The sequence below is a fragment of the Vigna angularis genome, chromosome 1 (genome assembly GCF_016808095.1).
Source record: "Vigna angularis cultivar LongXiaoDou No.4 chromosome 1, ASM1680809v1, whole genome shotgun sequence".
In the NCBI taxonomy this organism is placed as follows: domain Eukaryota; kingdom Viridiplantae; phylum Streptophyta; class Magnoliopsida; order Fabales; family Fabaceae; genus Vigna; species Vigna angularis.
Window position 1 is genome coordinate 22,958,432 of NC_068970.1, and position 19,710 is coordinate 22,978,141.

General features: G+C 33.2%; 1 protein-coding gene across 1 annotated transcript; it reads left to right on the top strand.

The window, feature by feature from the left end:
- Positions 1-2,245: 2,245 nt before the first annotated feature.
- On the top strand, positions 2,246-8,101 carry LOC108331825 (MLO-like protein 8). Its single transcript, XM_017566825.2, has 15 exons — positions 2,246-2,780; positions 3,246-3,303; positions 3,516-3,733; positions 4,373-4,489; positions 5,184-5,244; positions 5,386-5,474; positions 5,812-5,886; positions 5,962-6,050; positions 6,149-6,198; positions 6,289-6,329; positions 6,408-6,581; positions 6,923-6,958; positions 7,062-7,129; positions 7,210-7,270; positions 7,413-8,101. The coding sequence occupies exons 1-15, from the start codon at positions 2,580-2,582 to the stop codon at positions 7,794-7,796; spliced, it is 1,722 nt and encodes a 573-aa protein (XP_017422314.1). The 5' UTR covers positions 2,246-2,579; the 3' UTR covers positions 7,797-8,101.
- The last annotated feature ends 11,609 nt before the right edge of the window (positions 8,102-19,710 follow it).

Genomic DNA, 19,710 nt, shown 5'->3' on the forward strand with positions numbered 1-19,710 from the left:
GTGGTATGAAAAATGTTAACTTTTAACAAAGTTTTTAATGATTTTTATATCTTTCACATATATTATCTTTTAGAGCATTTATTGGTACATGACACATGTTTTTTGTTTATATAGTTTTCTATACTAATATTAATCCATTACATATTGTATGAAACCTATGATCTTGTTCTTTCTTTTTTTTTTCTTTTACAATAAGTTAGAAAATTTTGTAATTTGAGTATTATAAAGGGAACCAAGTTCCACATTGTTGAAGATATATGACTAATTGCATATACACTACGAGACGAATGGAAGTAGTTGAAGACATTCACCAAAACGAGTTCACTCATTCCAAGTTTGATTGTGATGGTAGCAATCAGAGGCGAGTGGAGTTGCGGAAATTGAATTGAAAGGCAAGGTAACCCAAAATTAGGGTTAAAAATGGTCAATCTTTACTACTGAGATTACTTAATAGATAACATAAAACAAAAGACCAAGTTTGGAAAATGATATTAATATATAGTTTCTGATGCACGCCGAATCAGACAGAGCAAGTATGAAACGCGGATTAAACTACCTCCCACGCAACACCAAGAAATACAGTCAAGGATTTATTAAATATATATTAAATGTTTATTGTTTACCCAACCACCACCAAAATTATTGCTACAAAATATTCTACAAATTCGCTTTTTTCTTTTATTTATTTGTATACGTATTTGTCAATTTAAAACAACACCCATTCTTTTATCTTATTCAATGTTCACAAATCTTGAGCACCACCCCTATATTCTTTTTAATTATAACATAATATATTTATTTGAGAGGTATTAGTAACATGGTTTTGTTATTGAAAACTAAAGGATTTTAAGATTCACTTATCGTTTAATGATAATCTTTTCTATTTTTATGTTTTTAGTAAATTTAAATCAATAGAAAATATGTGTTACGAAATATACTATAGCATTCCTCAACTTTTTAAACACGACAATATATAATCGAATGCAAGAATAAAAATTCTTACCAAAAACTAGTCTTCTAGGTGTAGGAACGGAAACAATAGAGAAGTTTGATAAAGGAAAAACTTTGGAGTATTTGACTTATGATAATTACAGTTTGTTTTTATTTATCATTTTGAAAATATCATTGGTACTTTTTTTAAAAAACTTTTGTATCTTATGATTTCCAAGAAATCATTTTCATACGGTGAGCTGAAATTATAGAAGGGTATTTACTATTTTTTTAATTTTAACCAAAAATAGCTTAATTGATTAACTTCTATTTAAGTAAAATATAATATTTTTCTGTGTAAATGTTTTCCTATAAACTAAAATTAAAACTTATATGTTAAAAGTGAAACCGTGTTTGTGGGGCTAGCTAACGTACTCAGCATCATTTCTGTTTTAAAAAAATTAATTCTCAATATAAATATAGTTTAGAAGGCACGAAATTATCAGTTTAACTTACAATTGAGATTAAGATCCATAAGTTTGATATATATATATATATATATATATATATATATATATATATATATATATATATATATATATATATATATATATATATATATATATATATATATATATATATATATATATATATATTAATAAAATAAACAATTCAATGTAGTTTATAAGTCTCTTTTTTATTTTTTTTATAAAATAACTCATGCCATTTATTATTATTTATTTTAATACGCGGAAACTCAACATTTTTGTCTTAAAAATTGATATGTCTGAGATAAGAAAATTTAACTAGGAATTATTTTTTTCAAAGATATTTAACCGTGTTTAAATTATTTAAACTTAAATTTAGTATATAAAGCACAAAGTGTCTAACTCTTTGTACTTAAAATTTATTCATGATTTTAATAAAGACTTAACATTGATTTAATTTATATTCTCCGCAAATCATGTTGATAAATAGCAAAAAGAGAGTGGTATGAAAAAGGAAAAGAGAAAGAAAAAGAAAAAGGAAAATCCAGTATAATGAAGATTGCCACTGAAGTGACAACTGTTATGGTTTTCATTTTTGAAGAACATTCTTACGCTAACTGTTCTAGATGAGAGTTTATATTTTTGTTTTGGTTTTATTGTTTATTTTCTCACATTAAATTATTTAATTTTGATTCTCAATCTAATACAGACATAACAGAGAAATATATATATATATATATATATTTTATTTATTTATTTATTTATTTATTTTTTTTTTCTTTTTTTTTTTAACAAATAACACTATAAAAAAAATTCTTCTCCTACCTCTGAAACTATATTCAAAATCAATTCAAATACGATAGGTGTGCCTGCTCCTGCAACACCACCAGAAGCCACAACTTTTTTTTTCTCTCACTTCTCTGGACATCGCCTCTTCAATAAATGCACGCCCTCTAAGTTTGAAGACTTGTTTTCCTTTTTCAAAACCAACCCAGATCACGAAAAGTCGTAAAGTTATTATCTTTGTCTACTTCAGAAGTACCCAAACAACAACAGTGGTTTTACAATCTGTTTCTGGGAACCCATTTCCCCTTTTTCTATCTCATGCTGCAGTGGTTGTTCTTTTGAAAATCTTGGGTGGTTTGTTTGTGCATAGTGCTAATGTCTGTCTCAAAATACAAAATACTGTCTCTTTGTCTGGTTTCATGGCTGTGGTGCGGTTATGTGGCTGTGGCTTCAAGTGAAAGTAGTATCGGTTCCAAAGACCTTGATCAGACACCAACATGGGCGGTTGCCTGTGTCTGCACTGTTTTCATCTTGATATCCTTAACTCTGGAGAAAAGCCTTCACAAAGTGGGAACGGTGTGTCACCATTTTCAAATGTTTCTTCTCTTCTCTTTTTTTCGGTCTTGTAAATTTAATTATTATCACTGTTCCCTTCTGCATGCGATTGACAATCAAGTTAACTGTCCCTTCCATACTCTGTTTCAGTTCAATTTACTTTAATTGGGTTTCAATGGAGTTGTTATTGTTTTTTCTATTCCTTTTTTTTTAAGTTTTTTTGTCCCTATTGTTGAGGCTTTGGTATTTGCGTTTGATCCCTGAATTTGCGGGGTTCTGTGATTTTTTTTGTGTGCATTGTCTGTTGTGCCTTTACAGTTTCATTTTTCTCTTCCGAGGAAAATCCTGCTTTCGTTTTTTTATTTGTTTCTGAAATTATGTCTTAATGTTTGAAATCTTAGAAGTTGAACGATTGTTGTGATGCCATGATCATAATCGGTGCTTATTGGGATTTTCCTCTTTGCTAACCTGATGTTTTTTTCCCAGTGGCTACATGAAAAGCACAAGAAGGCGTTGCTTGAGGCTTTGGAAAAGGTCAAAGCTGGTAAGAATTTTCATCAGAGCGATTAGTTGTCATGAATTAATGATTAAATCGTGGAGCCAAAGAAGTTTGACTCTTTTTCTTGACTTAATTTTCTTTTATTGTAATTTATGTGAATGATTGTTATAATAATAATAATAATAATAATAATAATAATAATAGTAATAGCTACTACTTCTTTGCCTGTTTTTATATTGTTGGTTTTATTTTTGCAGAGTTGATGATTCTTGGTTTCCTTTCACTGCTTCTTACTTTCGGGCAGAGTTACATCGTTAGAGTATGTATTCCTACTGATATTGCAGACAAATTGTTGCCATGTCCGCTTGCTGATACCGAAAAAGAATCAAGTAGTGAAGAGGAACACCATAGGAAGCTTCTTTCTTATGAACGCAGATATTTGTCAGGTGACGCTACCCATTACCAATGCAAGAAGGTAACTATGTTTCCTCGCTAAGATTTTATTTAATTGAATGAAACCTTAGTCTATGTTCATTTCTGAAAAGGACTTGGTGATTTTATCTTAGTTAACTTAAAAGTATTTCAATACGATAATACAGTTAACACTATTTTTGATGATATTTTGCAGAATTATGTTTGTAGAAACAAATAATATCTATGTAGTCATGTCATGTCATGGACTGTTGTTTCATCTTTATTTGTAGAGTGATCTATTGAAAACAATTGCTTCTCTCATTCAAAATGCCATTAAAAGTATGCTTGGCTTAGAAAAATAAGATGTTTTATGTTGATTGATTATAGATGTTACTGATGTGAATATGTGCATTTGGTTGCATTTACATTGATAAAAAGTGAAATTTTACCTCGTTTTGGAACCACCAAATTATGAGTTTTGTAGTGTGAATTCCGTCCATGTTAGGTTTAAAATTCATAGAAACATAGAACAAAGATCATCAACTACACTCCAATTCTCTGTTAGGTTTCCCACTTGTTCACTTCCGTCAGCAGTCCCCACAATATTAAAAACTACTTTTGTGCATTCATGTCTGACCTTATTTTCTATTTTTTTTTTATTCATATCAGTGGTTTCCTATCTAATTGTTGTTGGTTACAGGGACAACAACCACTTATATCTGTCAATGGATTGCACCAGTTGCACATCCTCATATTTTTCTTAGCAGTCCTTCATGTGTTTTACAGTGCTGTAACAATGCTTCTTGGGAGACTAAAGGTTTGGATGTATTTTTTTTCTTTCTTTGTTCTTTCTTCTTTCTATAGCTTTATTGATTGAATACTTCGGATATTTTTCCATATCTGTGCATTTTAAGGATACCAATTTGGTAATAAGAATCCTACGTCTTCCTCCATGCTCTGGAACCATGATGCCTAGAAGATTTAGTAGTTGAAATTTCTTGTATTTACTGGTTTACAAATTTTTTAATTTTCTTCTAAGAAAAAGGAAAAAAAAATTAAGTAGATTTAGTTTAAACTTTAAATTTAAGATATAATAATAATGGCTTGAATTTTGTTCTGCATATATAAGATTTAATTAAAGCATACTAGAGGTAGTTGTAGGAAGGTTGAAAGCTACTGCAGAATACATATACATACATACACATATAATAATAATAATAAGCCATGACCAAAATAAGGTACGTCAACTTCAACTTCAAGATAGAAATGAAATTGAACTCTTGGCTTGGGTGATTAATCCGAAATATGACAGTTTAAGTCTTGAGATGGGTCACTTATAAGATGGTCAAAGATTGAGAATTTTGACCAGTTATTTGCACCCAAAGTCTCACTATGATTAGATTTGTAAGTTTTTCTGTCAAAAAAAATTCTTAAGCAGTGTAATGCATGTCCTTCTTGTGTTCATTGATGATGAAGAGTTGGTGACTGAATTTTCTTTTTCTTTTGTGCAGATTCGAGGATGGAAAGCATGGGAAGAGGAGACTTCATCTCATGGATATGAGTTTGCCAATGGTATGATGTCCAATGATATATTTAACTGTTTTTCTTCTTCGAGTGTAGAATTTCTTAATTTACTGATTAAGTGTACCATTTACTTTGAAATGCTGCTACTTGCAATCTCATGCCAATATTGAGAATTTACTATGCCTGCAGATCCCTCAAGGTTCCGCCTTACACATGAAACATCATTTGTGAGAGCTCATGCTTCTTTTTGGACAAGATATTCAATCTTCTTCTATATAGTAAGATTTATTTTACTAATCTTCTATGTTTTCACTATTTGTTTGCTTGAGGTTGAGAGCTTGACTTAATCAACCAGTTATGGGTGCAAGTACCATAGCTTTAGTTTGAATCATCGTACACTTGTAAATTTTTGAAAAGAAATGAACAGTGGACTTTAATAGCATTGGTTTAGGTACAGCTCAGAAGAATCAGAAAGTGAAGTAGAACAACTTATGAATTCACTACTTCAAATTTCTTGCATCATTAGTTATAAAAAGTCTCCTTGTTTATAACTTGAATTAAATTTATGATTCTCTTTAAATTTTTGTAAAATGTTTTCCATGTTGCCAATTTCAGGGATGCTTTTGTAGGCAATTTTATAGGTCTGTAGGCAAGGCTGACTACTTGGCTTTGCGCAATGGATTTATCACTGTGAGACCTACTCTACAATACATGTTCTTTTAAAACTGAATTTGCCTTTCTCTTTTGACAGTGCATTATGTGTAGGTACACCTGGCTCCTGGAAGTAAATTTAACTTCCAAAAGTATATCAAAAGATCTTTGGAGGATGACTTCAAGGTTGTTGTTGGAGTCAGGTAACTCTTCTAAACAGTGCATTAGTAGCATTATATTGTATATATGATATTTCCTTTGGTAACTTGTTTGACGTACTTGCTCACTATGCTGTTCACAGTCCGATCCTCTGGGCTTCATTTGTTGTATTCCTGCTACTAAATGTTAATGGTGAGCAACTATTTTCTTAGTGGAGTTCTATGGAATTCTCAATTAGTCAGTTGAAGGATAACAGTTGGTTAACCCTGTAAAAATTTGCAGGATGGCATGCTATGTTCTGGGCATCCTTAATTCCTGTTGTGGTAAGTATTCTGTTTCTAATATAATTTTCATTCAGACTGATTAAGACTTACAATTACAAACCATTTGATTGGTTTCAGATAATTTTGGCTGTCGGAACAAAACTGCAAGTCGCTCTGGCAAAGATGGCTATTGAAATAACAGAAAGACATGCAGTTGTCCAAGGGATTCCTCTTGTTCAAGGCTCAGACAGATATTTTTGGTTTGGTCGGCCTCAGTTAGTTCTTCATCTTATCCATTTTGCTTTGTTTCAGGTATTCAATTAGTTTCCTCTTAGCAGAATCCTGACCAAACGTTTAGCAGATGGAACACGAAAGTTCAAGTTTAGACTTGCAAATGCAGCTTTACCAGGAGGCAAATGAACATAGCTAATGCCATAAATACTAAAAAAAAATTCTATTTTAAAAGATAAGACATAAAAGCAAATAAAACTTTACCTGCCATTAGCTCCTTTAACATTATTTAAAGATTTGTTGAGGGTTTGCTATTGAGCAGATAGATTTAAATATCCTAGTTGAACCTAGTACTAGTGTTGGAGTTTTGAATTTTGAACTCGTTAATATTTGTATCTAACTCAATTTTTTTTTTCTTGCAGAATGCTTTCCAAATAACATATTTCTTGTGGATATGGGTACTGATCCCTCACACCCTACTGATCTTAAACAATATCCCTTTGTAGCCAGTAGATCTTGGTAAACGGATGACTAATATATGAATGATTTCTTGTATTGCAGTATTCTTTTGGGCTGAAAAATTGTTTCCACGCTGACTACAAGCTTGCAATAGTGAAAGTAGCATTAGGGTAAGTCTTGAATTTACAATTCCCTTCTATATTAAACCATGATATTGCCCTACCAATCTGATGAATTCTCTTGTTTGAAGGCTTGCGGCACTATGCCTCTGCAGCTATATCACCCTTCCATTATATGCTCTTGTTACTCAGGTAATAAGTTGTTTTATTTCCTGGTTTTTTGGTATTTGGTCATTGGCCTTAATTAAAGTTTTTTTGTGGTCACGAACTTTACTGCAATCAGAGCATTTAGCATTATTTATTAATGGACTATGATCATGGTAAACACAAACAGATGGGCTCAAGAATGAAAAAATCAATATTTGATGAACAAACATCAAAAGCATTAAAGAAATGGCACATGGCAGTGAAAAAGAAGCAGGGAGTGAAACTTGGAAACTCCAAGGTGCGAGCCATGGATGGAAGCACCACTGATTCAACAGTACACTCTTCCGGCCCCAAACTTCACCGTTTCGAAACCACTGGTCACTCAACTCGCACCATGTCACCCTATGATGACGACCATTCTGACATTGAGCTGTCTCCCGTTTCACCGACAGCAAACTTGATTGTAAGAGTGGACCATGATGAGCATGAAGCAGAAGAAGCTGAGCATCACCCAACAGCCAACAATCAAGAGCTATCACGTTTGCCAACCCTTGAAAGAAGCATGAAATAGCTTCCCAAGTTACCACAGTCAACCATTTTTGTTCTTTTACAAAATATATGTTGTCCTTGTTTAGATCTTTCTAGACATTCTTATACTTAATGTAGTCAGTTTTGTACATTCTTGTTCTAAAACGCTTACCGGCATTTGAAACTTTAACCTTGTTCAAAAACCATGCTTGAGCTTTATGAGTGTGCTTGAACAAGGGCTTATAAGTAGAGGACAAAGACTTAAAAGGAAGTTAGTATATTGAAGGGTATGCATTCATCCCATTAATCATGCTTTTTGTGTAAGTACAGCAAACATACTTTCAGTTACATCGCCTCTGGTGGTTCTGCAATATTCTTATGTTACAGATTCCTGGTTATTGAATGGATTGCAGTTCCATATGCTTCTTCTTGTAATCCATATAATATTTTTTTCCATTTTCTGGATTTTATAATTTAGATGACAAAATTGACTTTCAGATTTTTTTTTTGTTAAGAATGAATTTTAGGTCTAAAATAAATTTTACAAAATCAACTTATTTTAATATTATGTTAAAAGAGTAAATTTTTAATTTAATTTAATTTCATAAAATTTTTAATTTAATTTAATTTTATAAAATCAAGATCAGATTTATACTTATTTATATTTATATAATATATAAGTAGAATTCTAACAATATTATAAATCATTTTTGACATATGAATTATGTAATTCAAATAATAATTAACTTTTGAATAGTTGTCTTGAAATCCTTTTTAGTTTTTAGATTATGGAATCTAAATAAATGCCTTTTCTAGGAAAAAATTAATTTTTCAATTATATAATTTTGAATTCAATTTTAATTTTTAAATTACATAATTTGAAAGGGAAAAACTACTTTTTTTTTAATGGTGTGCTGAAAGAAATATGGAGGAAGAATCTGCCATATGGGCTTTCTTTACCTATAATCATTTTTTCTCAAAAATAACTTTCACAATCTAACAATATCTCAAATCTAGTAACTTAGAGTAAGATATCCAAACATAATAAAATTTTAAATTGGAATGATTACTTTTTTTTTTTAATTAATTGACTCCACCAACATTGATAAAAAAAAACAAAATCTTTAGAATAAATAAAACATACTTTGTTTGAAAATATCATTGGGTAGGAATGTTTCCAGCTTCCTAAGCTATGATCAGATTCAAATATATATAAGATTTGAGAAAGAAAATTAGAGAAAAGAGAGAGAAGAAAAAAAAGAAAAAGAAAAAGAGAGGATGAAAAAGAGAGTAAGCAAGGGTTACTAATTTTTTTAATTAAATTTAACATCAAGAAGCTATTACTACATAGTTGAGTTTAAAAAGTTGATAATGATTATTATTAATAATTTCTACGTCTCAATTGATGTTTCTATAATGAAATAAAATAATTATAAAAATATTTTATTCGTGATCATAGACTTATCTCAACTCCATACCCTAACTAAAAACATGCCATTAATATATTTTCTTCCTAAAATAATTAATTGAATGTAAGTAATGTGAGACTTTTTTTCTCTAAATATTTAGGAGTATTTACTGTCTCATTAATTTTCAAAATGATTATGAATTTGTTGGAACACGGTCTATTTTTCAACTTCATTGAATCCATTATCATACAACGTATACAAAATGAAATATCGGTGACAATTAAACTTGGTTATACATATTTGAAATTTATAATGGATGGATTATATAAATACCGTATACACTCTATGATTTGAGTTAATAAATTTTGAATTTGCTCTCCCCTTCATCATACAACACTATCACATACCACTACAAATTGAGAATAAAGATTGAAAAGCTTTAAACACAAATGAAATAAAAGTATTTGTAGCAACAAAAATAATGTTCAACGATTTATTATTCTTATTTTCATATTTAAATCTTTATAAGTAAATACATAAATAAAAATATATAAAGGAATAAATGAAATAAAACACTTTTGAAATCAACTTATTATCTTAACCAATATTGGCATAAATAATGGCAATTTATATCAGTTAAATGAGTGGTAGTGACCTGTGTCTTGACCATATCAATCGTTTTTTTTCTTTATTTTTAATTATGTAAAATTAATGTAATTCACCATGATGAGAATTTAACAATTAACTAGTTTATTTACATTAATAACAATCAATAATAGATATCTAAATTAAATAAAATGAATTTTCTAGTTTGAATTATGTGGTAATATTTTAGGAATTAATTTCACAAAAACAAATAAATGATATAAAATGAATAATTAAAACTATTGGGTAATATTAATTTTATTCCCGTGTTTAATATTTTTGCAACTATGTTTACTTTTCTAACAAATCCAGATAAAGATAATGAATACAAACTATGAGAAAATGAATTTTATTAATACAAAGTTAGTTTTATTGTGCTTTTTTTATTAACTAATATCACTAAAATCCTTGTTTAGAAATAATATTCAACTGATAAAACATAATGTTCGGGGTCAAAATCGAGCATGCTCTCCAAACAAAGGTATGGGCTCAAAAATTAAAAAAAGAAAAAGGGTGTTTCACCTTGCAACTCCAAGCTTTTCATTCTGGACTTCCAAATATTTTTATAATGCCAAAATTACTCGTACTTATAAAACAGTATTAATATTTAAAAAATTAAATTGTTAAAGATTCTTTAGAGTGTCAGTTATTATTCACGAGTTATTTTTCTTCACTTTCTCTCTCGCATCTCACTTTCTCTCTTGCTCTTTTTCGTTCCTCCCTCTCCTTGGTTGCACCCAACACACTCAAGCCACACACAGACACCACACTCTTGCTCTCTTTCGTTCCTCCCTCTCCTTGGTTGCACGCAGCACACTCCAGCCACACCACAAGTTCGTCTTCTTCCATTACTTCCAAGCACAGTCCAAGCGTACACAGACACCACACCGCCACAGCTTCGTCTTCTCAGGCAGTAGAGGTTCGTGTTGGATCTAGCGACACACCACATTTTCGTGTTGTTCCCTTTGTCAATGCCTATTCTCGGTGCTTCCCAAAGGTTGGTCTCTGCCATATTTATTTTCAATTGGATAGTGTTTGTAGATATTGTTCGGGTACAAACAAAATTTCACATAGGATAAAAGAAGAGTTGGACATGGGTTTATATACACATAGATACCTTCATTGGTAAGAGGTCTTTTGGAGTGGTATCAAAAGCAAATCTGTGAAGGTTTGGCGCAAAGCGAACAATATCTTACCAGTGTGGAGATGTGTGTATATCGAACCTCCCAACAGTGGTATCAGAGCCCATAGTTCGAGTCTGGTGACCGGGCTGAGACGAGTACGTCCCTCCGTGATCAGGTGAGTTAGACAGATCGCTAGATGAATCATGAGAGGTGGAGAGCAAGAGATGCTTAGTGTTGACCATGGTGTGCTCAGCTCGTGTGCTCAGGGTGTACTCGAGGATTAATCCGTGAGAGTGTCGTCTTATTTTGTGTTTATATTTGTGACATTATAAATGTTCTTTTTTATAAATTTTAAATTTTCTGTTAATTATTATTATGGTTAATAATATTTAATTATTTTATAGATATATTTTTTTTAATGAATTAAATATTTAAATTTTGATTAAGTTATGTTATTTTTAATTATTTTATATTCTTTTTGTTTTATAGTTTATGATTTTTATTTTATTTAAATTATTATATTTTAATTAATTTTATTTATTTTGAATTCTATAATTATTTGAATTGATTATTTTTTTTGTAATGTTGTTAATAAAAAAAAATAGATATAACTCTTACTCGAGATGCATCTTCACATCACAAGAGAGAGTTCCTCATAGGGTGAGAGGAGGAGACCTACTACTTCTGCTTGTAGAAGATGTGGAGTAGCTCAGCTTAATGTTCATGTTGAGGAGGATGCAATTGAGGAGCATGATATTGAACAACAGGAGGAGCATCATAATGTTTCTGAAGGTGAATTTCCCAAAGGTCCAATAGACACTTCAGTATTAACACATTACATTCACCATGTCCTTATGCGATATGGCAGAATTAGATAAGTGCAAAACTTTAATTTATTCCATCTCATGTATATTATCATGAAATTAACATTAACAAAATCAAATATAAACACTAACTTGGATTTGAAGTGTGGAGAGAGCAAACGAACCAAGCATATATATGAAAACTAGTGAATGGAAGGCAAATGAAAACGGTGAAAGAAATAGAAGAGATGAAGACTCAAAATAGAGGAAGAGAGGAAGAAAAGAAAAAAGGAAGAGAGAAAAAGAGGAAGAAAATTTGTGGGAGTGGGTTGAAGTGCGGCTGAAGGCTGAAGTAGAAAGGGAAAAAAGGAATTAGGGTTTTAAAAAAAGTTAAAAGTTAAGGTAAAAATAAAAGAAGTAAAAAAAATTTACCAAAGGATAGTTTTGTGAGGAAAAGAAAATGGTAAGTGCAGGGAGAAATTAGGATGGTGTAGAAAGAAAGTATCTTTGTACGTGTGGTTTCTTTTTCTTAAAATTTATGGACCCTTCAATTTATTTTAAAATGAACTTTTTGAAATTTAACATTATAATATAAAAAAGGTTTAATACTTTTGGTCTCTATATCTATAATAATTATTTAATGTATTTTTAATTTATTTGATTCAATCTAATTTCTATGTTCTTTTAAAAAACAATATTTAATATGATTTCTTTCATTTAAGAAAACGAAGGATTACAATTATATAGAAGTTAAACCACATTAAATTAAAAATTAATTAATGTAAAATATTGAATAATTGCTATAAATGTAAAGATTAAAAGTGATACTAAATCTAAAAAACTTTCAAAAAACAAACGAGAGGTGTTCAATTAAGAAAAGTATCTGACTCGTGTATAATAGTATTTTACGTTAGTTTTATTTGTTTATTTTGTCAAAAATAGCGCTTGCTAAGACACAAGAAAAACATGTGTTTTTATATAAAGAGTTAGACCCTCTCAAACGCAATAAGAAAATCATTTTCGTTAGCTTATCTAAAGTTAGGAGGGAATATGAGTTAGGTGAAGTGTAAAATCAAAGACAGCTCAACCTTACTCCATTTGGTTTAGGTATTATTAGTTTTTTATTTTCACTCAAATTCACCACATTTGGTTACATTCATTCAGCTCCACTATCAAATCGACAGAAGTACCAAAAATTTTATAAATGATTCTTTTTATTAAATTTATTATAACCTCAGTATTTTATTAATATAAAAAGGAGAATCGCACATATTTTTCTTGAAATTACAACATTTATACTCCTTTTAGTTTTTAAATAAATTATTTTTTATTTATAATAAAATAATACTTTATCCTTCTAATTTTAAAATAAACATAAACTCTTTTATGTTTTTAATAAACGATATTAATCTTTTTATTATTCTAAATAGAATAACACTCGTTTTTATTATTTTATTAAAAAATAACATATTTATTAAAAAAATAATAATAAGATTATAAATATTAAATTAAAGTTTTAAACTATAAAATTTAAAAATTTTCTACAAAAGAAAATGAACAATTTAATTATAGGAAAATTATTTTCAATTTTTAAAAGTGTCTTTTCAAATTATGTTAGCACATTGTGAGAATAAGTTATGTAGCATTAACTTACGTTGAGTTTTCACTATTTTGTTAAGTTAGTGATGCTCAAAGTATCACAAGTAAAATTAGTGTTTGATCTATTGTATTGGATGAAAATCGTTACATAAAAAAATACAGCATACTCTAATTTTAAAATAAATATTTATTTTGCCTTATGCTATTAATAAAGCAATAATTAAACTCCTTATTTTACTTATTATTAACTAGCTCTTCTATTATATCCTTTTGTTATAATGTTCTTGACATCTTTGGTTCGTCATGCTATATATGTATGTATCTATGTCATGTCTTCCTCGTTCACCTTCATCTTTCTCATTCATTTCCCAAACCTTTACTACACCAATCACCCTCAGCTCTCTGATGAAAACTATCTCATACGGAAACAACAAGTCCTGCCTACAATTCGTGGGTTCAAACTTCTTCATTTTCTTGATGGCAAAACACTCCTCTGCGATTTCTTTCTGATGCAGATCTATCATCAAACACGATCTACCCAAAACTTTCATTAACTTCGACCAACAAGATAAGCTTATCATAGTGTGGCTTCTTCCATCAATGGTGGGACTCGAATCTTTCTCTCAAATCTGACATAAACTTATCACATATTATGCTTCTCACACACGTGAAGAAACTCAAAGTGCAGCTAAGACAGTCCAATAAAGATTGACCTCTCTCAAGTTACCATCTTGATATAAAGAAAATCGTTGACTCCCTAGCAACTGTTGGTTCACCTGTTACCGTTGATGAACACATTGATGCAATATTGGATGACTTATCTAACGAATATGACCCCTTCATTACTGCCTCATATACCGTCTTGACCCATACAGTGTTGAAGATGTTGAAGGCTTACTGCTTGCGCAAGAAGAGCGCCTAGAGAAACATAAAATTTCTGAGTCTTCCTTGTTGTCCCACAACAAGTCTCGCTCCTTCACTTCTAATCAACGTGGTGGACGTTCACATGGCTGCAACCCTCGCAATTCTAGATTTCCAAACAACAACTATAGACTGTTGGCATCGGTATGATCAAGAAGCACCTTCTTCTGCTCAAGCTAATAACTCTAGTTTATCATAGCAAGATACTACTCCTTCTATTCTTGGCAACCCCACCATCTTAAATGACTCAATTTGGTATCCTGATAGTGGAGCAACGCACCATATGACGAACAACGTTCATAATCTCTCCAAGAAACAAGCATACATATGTCCTGAAAAAGTGCAATTAGGTAATGGGTCAGGTATGCCCATCACTCATATTGGTTCTACTTCCATCACTCATATGGGTCAGGTGTGCTCATCACTGATATATTCTGTTTGTTTACAAAATATGTTGAACATCAAACTGGTTTTCATATTAAAAGTCTTCGGTTTGATAATGCAAAAGAATTTCTCTTTCTGAACAAAAGTCTGCAATAGTTTGGCATTCGTCTTTGGCTCACTTGCCCTTACACGCATGAACAGAATGGGCCAGTGGAACGTAAGCATAGACATATCAATAACGTTGGCTTAGCTCTCTCAGCAGGTGCTTTTATGCCATTACATTTTTGGGGAAAAGCCTTTATCTCTGCAGATACTATTATAAATTCTCTCCCCAACCCTATTTTGAATCCTTCTGGTCTCCGTCATATCACACACAGATCACCCACACTCACTATTATTTCACAAATTGACTTTGTATCACCTAATTAATAATTCTCATATCTCTGTCATCACCGAGCTGCCCACCGATAGAGTGCAACCTTCTTCCAGCACGTCTACTCGTCTTCATGACAAAGCGTCTGCTTTGGTCACCCCTGACACATCTCCATCTCCCGAGCAACATCCACCAACTGATTCTTCTCCCACAAACAACAACTCAGGTGATGCTCCAATCACAAATCAACACCCTATGGTGACAAGGCCCAAGTGTTATATTCAAACCTCGCAAATTTCTTTCTCATGTCATGACTGGGCCAACATCCTACAAAACTGCAATGACACACCCCAGATGCCTCAAAGCAATGAAACACGAATATAGTGCTCTCCTCGCTAACCACACATGAAACCTTACTCCTCTCCATCTTGGTGCGTCTCTTACAGAGTGCAAATGGATTTTTAAGAAAAAGTTCAACGCCGATGGAAGTTTTCAACGAAGAAGGCTCGCTTGGTCGCCAAAGGGTTTCACCAAACCCATGGTTTAGATTACACCGAAACTTTTAGCCCCATCGTCAAAACATCAACAATCCGTGTGATTCTCTCCTACGTTGTTTCCTTGAAATGGCCTCTCCATCAGCTAGATATCAATAATGTTGGATAAATTTAAATACAAGGAAGTTTATTAGTAATTTCAATTGAGTCCAAGTTTATTTGTTACATGATTACCATGTTACCAATTTTAATTATTATCTAATTTGTCTTGATTGATTGTGTCATCATGATTTGATTTTATCCTTATTATTGATTTTATGTTCTTTAAAACATTACGGTTATTTTATTTATTTCGAATCTTGTGACTATTTAAGATCTATTATATTTATCTATAAAATACATAGAATTACAAAGTTGAAATTATATAATCTGTGTGTTGTTTTCTATTTTATAAGTTGGTATCAAAGCTTTATGTCCTGAGTGTCTCAACTAGAGAGAAAAAAAAATAGAAAGTGAAACTGTGTGTTTGAGTGTTTGTAAGAAAGAGGATGAGTGAAATGACAAAACTTGTGAATAGTATGTTCTTGTTACAATACACTAGTGCAGTAAGAGGAAATAACACCGGTTACTTTTGCTTATAGGCACCGGTTCTACAATCGAGACATATACAAACGAGGTAAAAAATGATAGGTTTTATGCCTCGATTATGAACTGAGTAAAAAAGAATAGGATTATGCCTCGGTTTTTAGGTAACCGAGGGAGTAACGTGTTTTTTTTTTAATTTTTTCAACCTTTAGGATGTTGATTCACTATGGAATGATCTTGCTGATGTTCCCAGAGCTGGTAAACAACTATCCTCAGCCATCCTCAGCCATCCTCATCTCCTTGACATTGCTTGTTGACCACTGCTACCTTCAAGATTTCCTTCCTAATCACCACTTTCCTCACTTCTTACTCCTCCTTTGGCTTATGCATCATCTGTTCACGGTCAGCCAACCAATAAGCATGTTTCAGGAGTGGAGGTCAAAACTCAAGCTTCATTTTGGGGTTCATAGCATAGTAAGAACAACAACATATAATAAATTCCTACATACACCACAAAGCAATACACAACACATAGAGAAGCTTCATCGCACCTTCATTGCACAGTATACAACATCATCAACAAAAGACATCATCGACAAAATAGAAGCTTTAGAGGCCGTCGAGGGACCACTAAAGGTCGTTTCACGGAGAGGACTCTGAACTCCTTCAAAACGAAGTCATTTCGCATGCCCCAGATCCTGATGATACCGGAGGCATCGACGGAGGCGACCCACTCGCCGTTGGGGGAGAAACGCGCGATGGTGGCCGAGGCAGAGGCGACCCACAAATCTGGCATTGGTGTAGACGATGGAGTTGAACTTGGCATCGTTGGAGACGAGGCTCATGATGTCACAACCGACCAAGCTCTGTTTCAATTGATGCAATGTAGGGTTCAAAGCGGCGCGAGGCTCGTGCATCTGATTCGATTGTTGCAGGTACCATTGCGAGGAGACGAACTCGCAAGGTTGAACAGCGACCAATTGGGATTTTTTGATTTAGGGTTCAATGGCACGATTCTGGTGGCACGATTTTAGTGGCGCGTTGATGGCGGGCAGTGAGGGTTTTGGTGGAGAGGCCGTGGGCGAGGCGGGAGAGGACCAGGGCGATGTGTGGCTTGAGCTTGTCCACAACGTTTTTGAAGACGAGGTAGAAGAGGCCGTAGAGGGAGGCGGTGGTGTTGGGGTTGGGAAAGGAGAAGGAGGGGCGCGGTGAAGAAAATAAGGGGGGCGGTGGAGGAGGAGACAGAGGCGATGGTGAAGAAAAGGAGGGGGGCATGGAGGAGGAGTGGAGGAGGGACGAGGGGTTGGCAGTGGTTGATGAGAGTGAGTCGGAGAGGAGGGAGGTGGTTGGATCGAGAGAAAATGTGGAGGTGAAAAGCTAATATCATATTTACCCTCTCTCACCTCCTCTACTGCCTCGGTTGGTCAGATAACTGAGGTATGACCTTTATATCAGAAAAGTTGTCAGGTGAAAAGTCCTTTTTGTAAGTGGAATAAGAGTTTTCTGACTCGGTTGTTTTCAAAACCGAGGCAGTATCCCCCTTTAGGCATCGGTTCCCGGACAACCGAGGCATATACTTTCGTTAAAACTACGATAATGCCACCGCGCTTTTATACGCTTCGGTTGCAGTAAAATCGAGACGTATATAGCACGTTAAAAAACCTATTTTTTACTAGTGATTGTCTAAGAAAACTAATTATGATAATTGAAGTTTATAGATGAAGGCTCTTTTAAGATCCTTAATACATATGGGATATGACGGAGAATGGATACTAAGAATCCACAGAGGATCAAGAGTAGACGGTGGTCCAGATTGTTGCGTTGAAAAAGACACGAGTAAAAGACAAATTGACTTTATACCTATCGTATATAGAAGTGGATGAAGCAATCTTTGAGAAGATAGCAAAAACTACATCTTCAAAAGAAGCGTGAGAGATTCTAGAGAAGTCATATAGAAGGACAACTTTGTTAAATGTGTGGCTTCAAACTCTTAGAGAGGAGTTTGAAAATTTTAAGATGGAGAACAAGGAAAGGGTTACCAAGTATATAACTCAGATAGAAAAGGTGGTCAACCAACTCGATAAGAATGGAGAACCAATGTCAGCCAGTCAGGTTGTGGAGAAAATTTCGAGATCATTAACAGATAATTTTGAAAATATATTTTGTGTCATTGAGGAGTCAAAGGACCTGTTAGCACTCTCCGTTGAAGAGTTTGTTGGGTCGCTTCAAGAATACGAACAACGGAGAAGGAAGAATTATCAACCACTTGATCAAGCACTAAAAATACAACTTGACGTGAACGAAGGAATTAATCGAGGCCAAAAGGTTGGGCCTAAACAAAGTTAAGATGTTGGGGTCAAACGAATGGGTGACATCTTCCACTATACCGTTCATCTGGTTCCTTGTGGTTACAATGGGAGTGTTGAGAGACGCTTGCTTGATCCCATGGTAGACGCCAAAATGTTTTAGAAGGTCCTTGGTCAGACTTGTGGTTGTCGCAGACTGGACACTACGCGGGTTTTGAGTCGTCAACGGCTAGGTTTCCAGTGTCTTTCCAACATTGTCCACAGTCCACTCGGATGGTACCTGAGACCTTTAAATATAGTAGTTGTGATTGATATTTACCTTTTTGTCGACCTAATCACAACTCAATCATATTTTAATCTACATTAAGAAGTTGATTTGTTATTATCATTATTAATTTGATTATGTTGTGACCAATCGGTTATGCTCTAACCATGCTGTGATTGGTCAATCATGTTGTAGTCGGTCGGTCTAGAGTGGATAGCCAAAGGAACTCTGTCCGAGAGATGTAGTCTTGAAGAGCTTGGTGTTGAAGAGCTCGATTTGGAAGAGTTAGATCTTAAAACTCAATTAGAGGAAGTCAGCCTTAAGGACCTCAACCTGTAAAAGCTCAACTTGGAGGAGCTAGTCCAGACTAAATTGGCATGGAAGAATTCAACCCGTAGAAATTCGACTTGAAAGAATTAAACCAAAGGAACTCGGCCTCAAGAAATTCAACTGAAAGAACTCGACTAAAGGAATTCGGCTAAACCGACATATGATGCAGTTAGTAATCTTATTAATTATATTAACAATTTAGTTTTGCATAAAAATTCATTTGGTGCGGATAAGTAGATGTCGACGATTAGAAAAATAAAGGTTTAAACCCCCATTTAGTCCTCGTATTTGTGTGTCAATCTCAAGTGGGTCATCGTTTTTTTTTCAATCTCAATCAGTTCCATAAACTTGTAAAAATGAGCCAATTAAGCCATCACCGTTAAGTTTTCACTAACAGCGTCTAATTGTGATGACGTGTTTATGATGACGTCCATTGTTTCATTACGTGGAGTTTTTATTTAAATAAAAGAAATTAAAAAAAGAATTAGGGATTTGGAGACCACCGCGCCGTTTTTCCTTTGGGTTGCCACCGTCATTGTTGTAGCACGTCCGCGGTGCCATCAACCACACTGGACACGGCGGTTCAACCCTTTCACGCACGACAGAGGTTTCGTCGGTCCCCGTCGTTGCACCCTCCACCATCACGAACAAGGCCCGTAGCCCTTGATGGGATGGATGAGTTGAGAGTAAGTTACGAGGGCAGCACCGTTGACGATGAT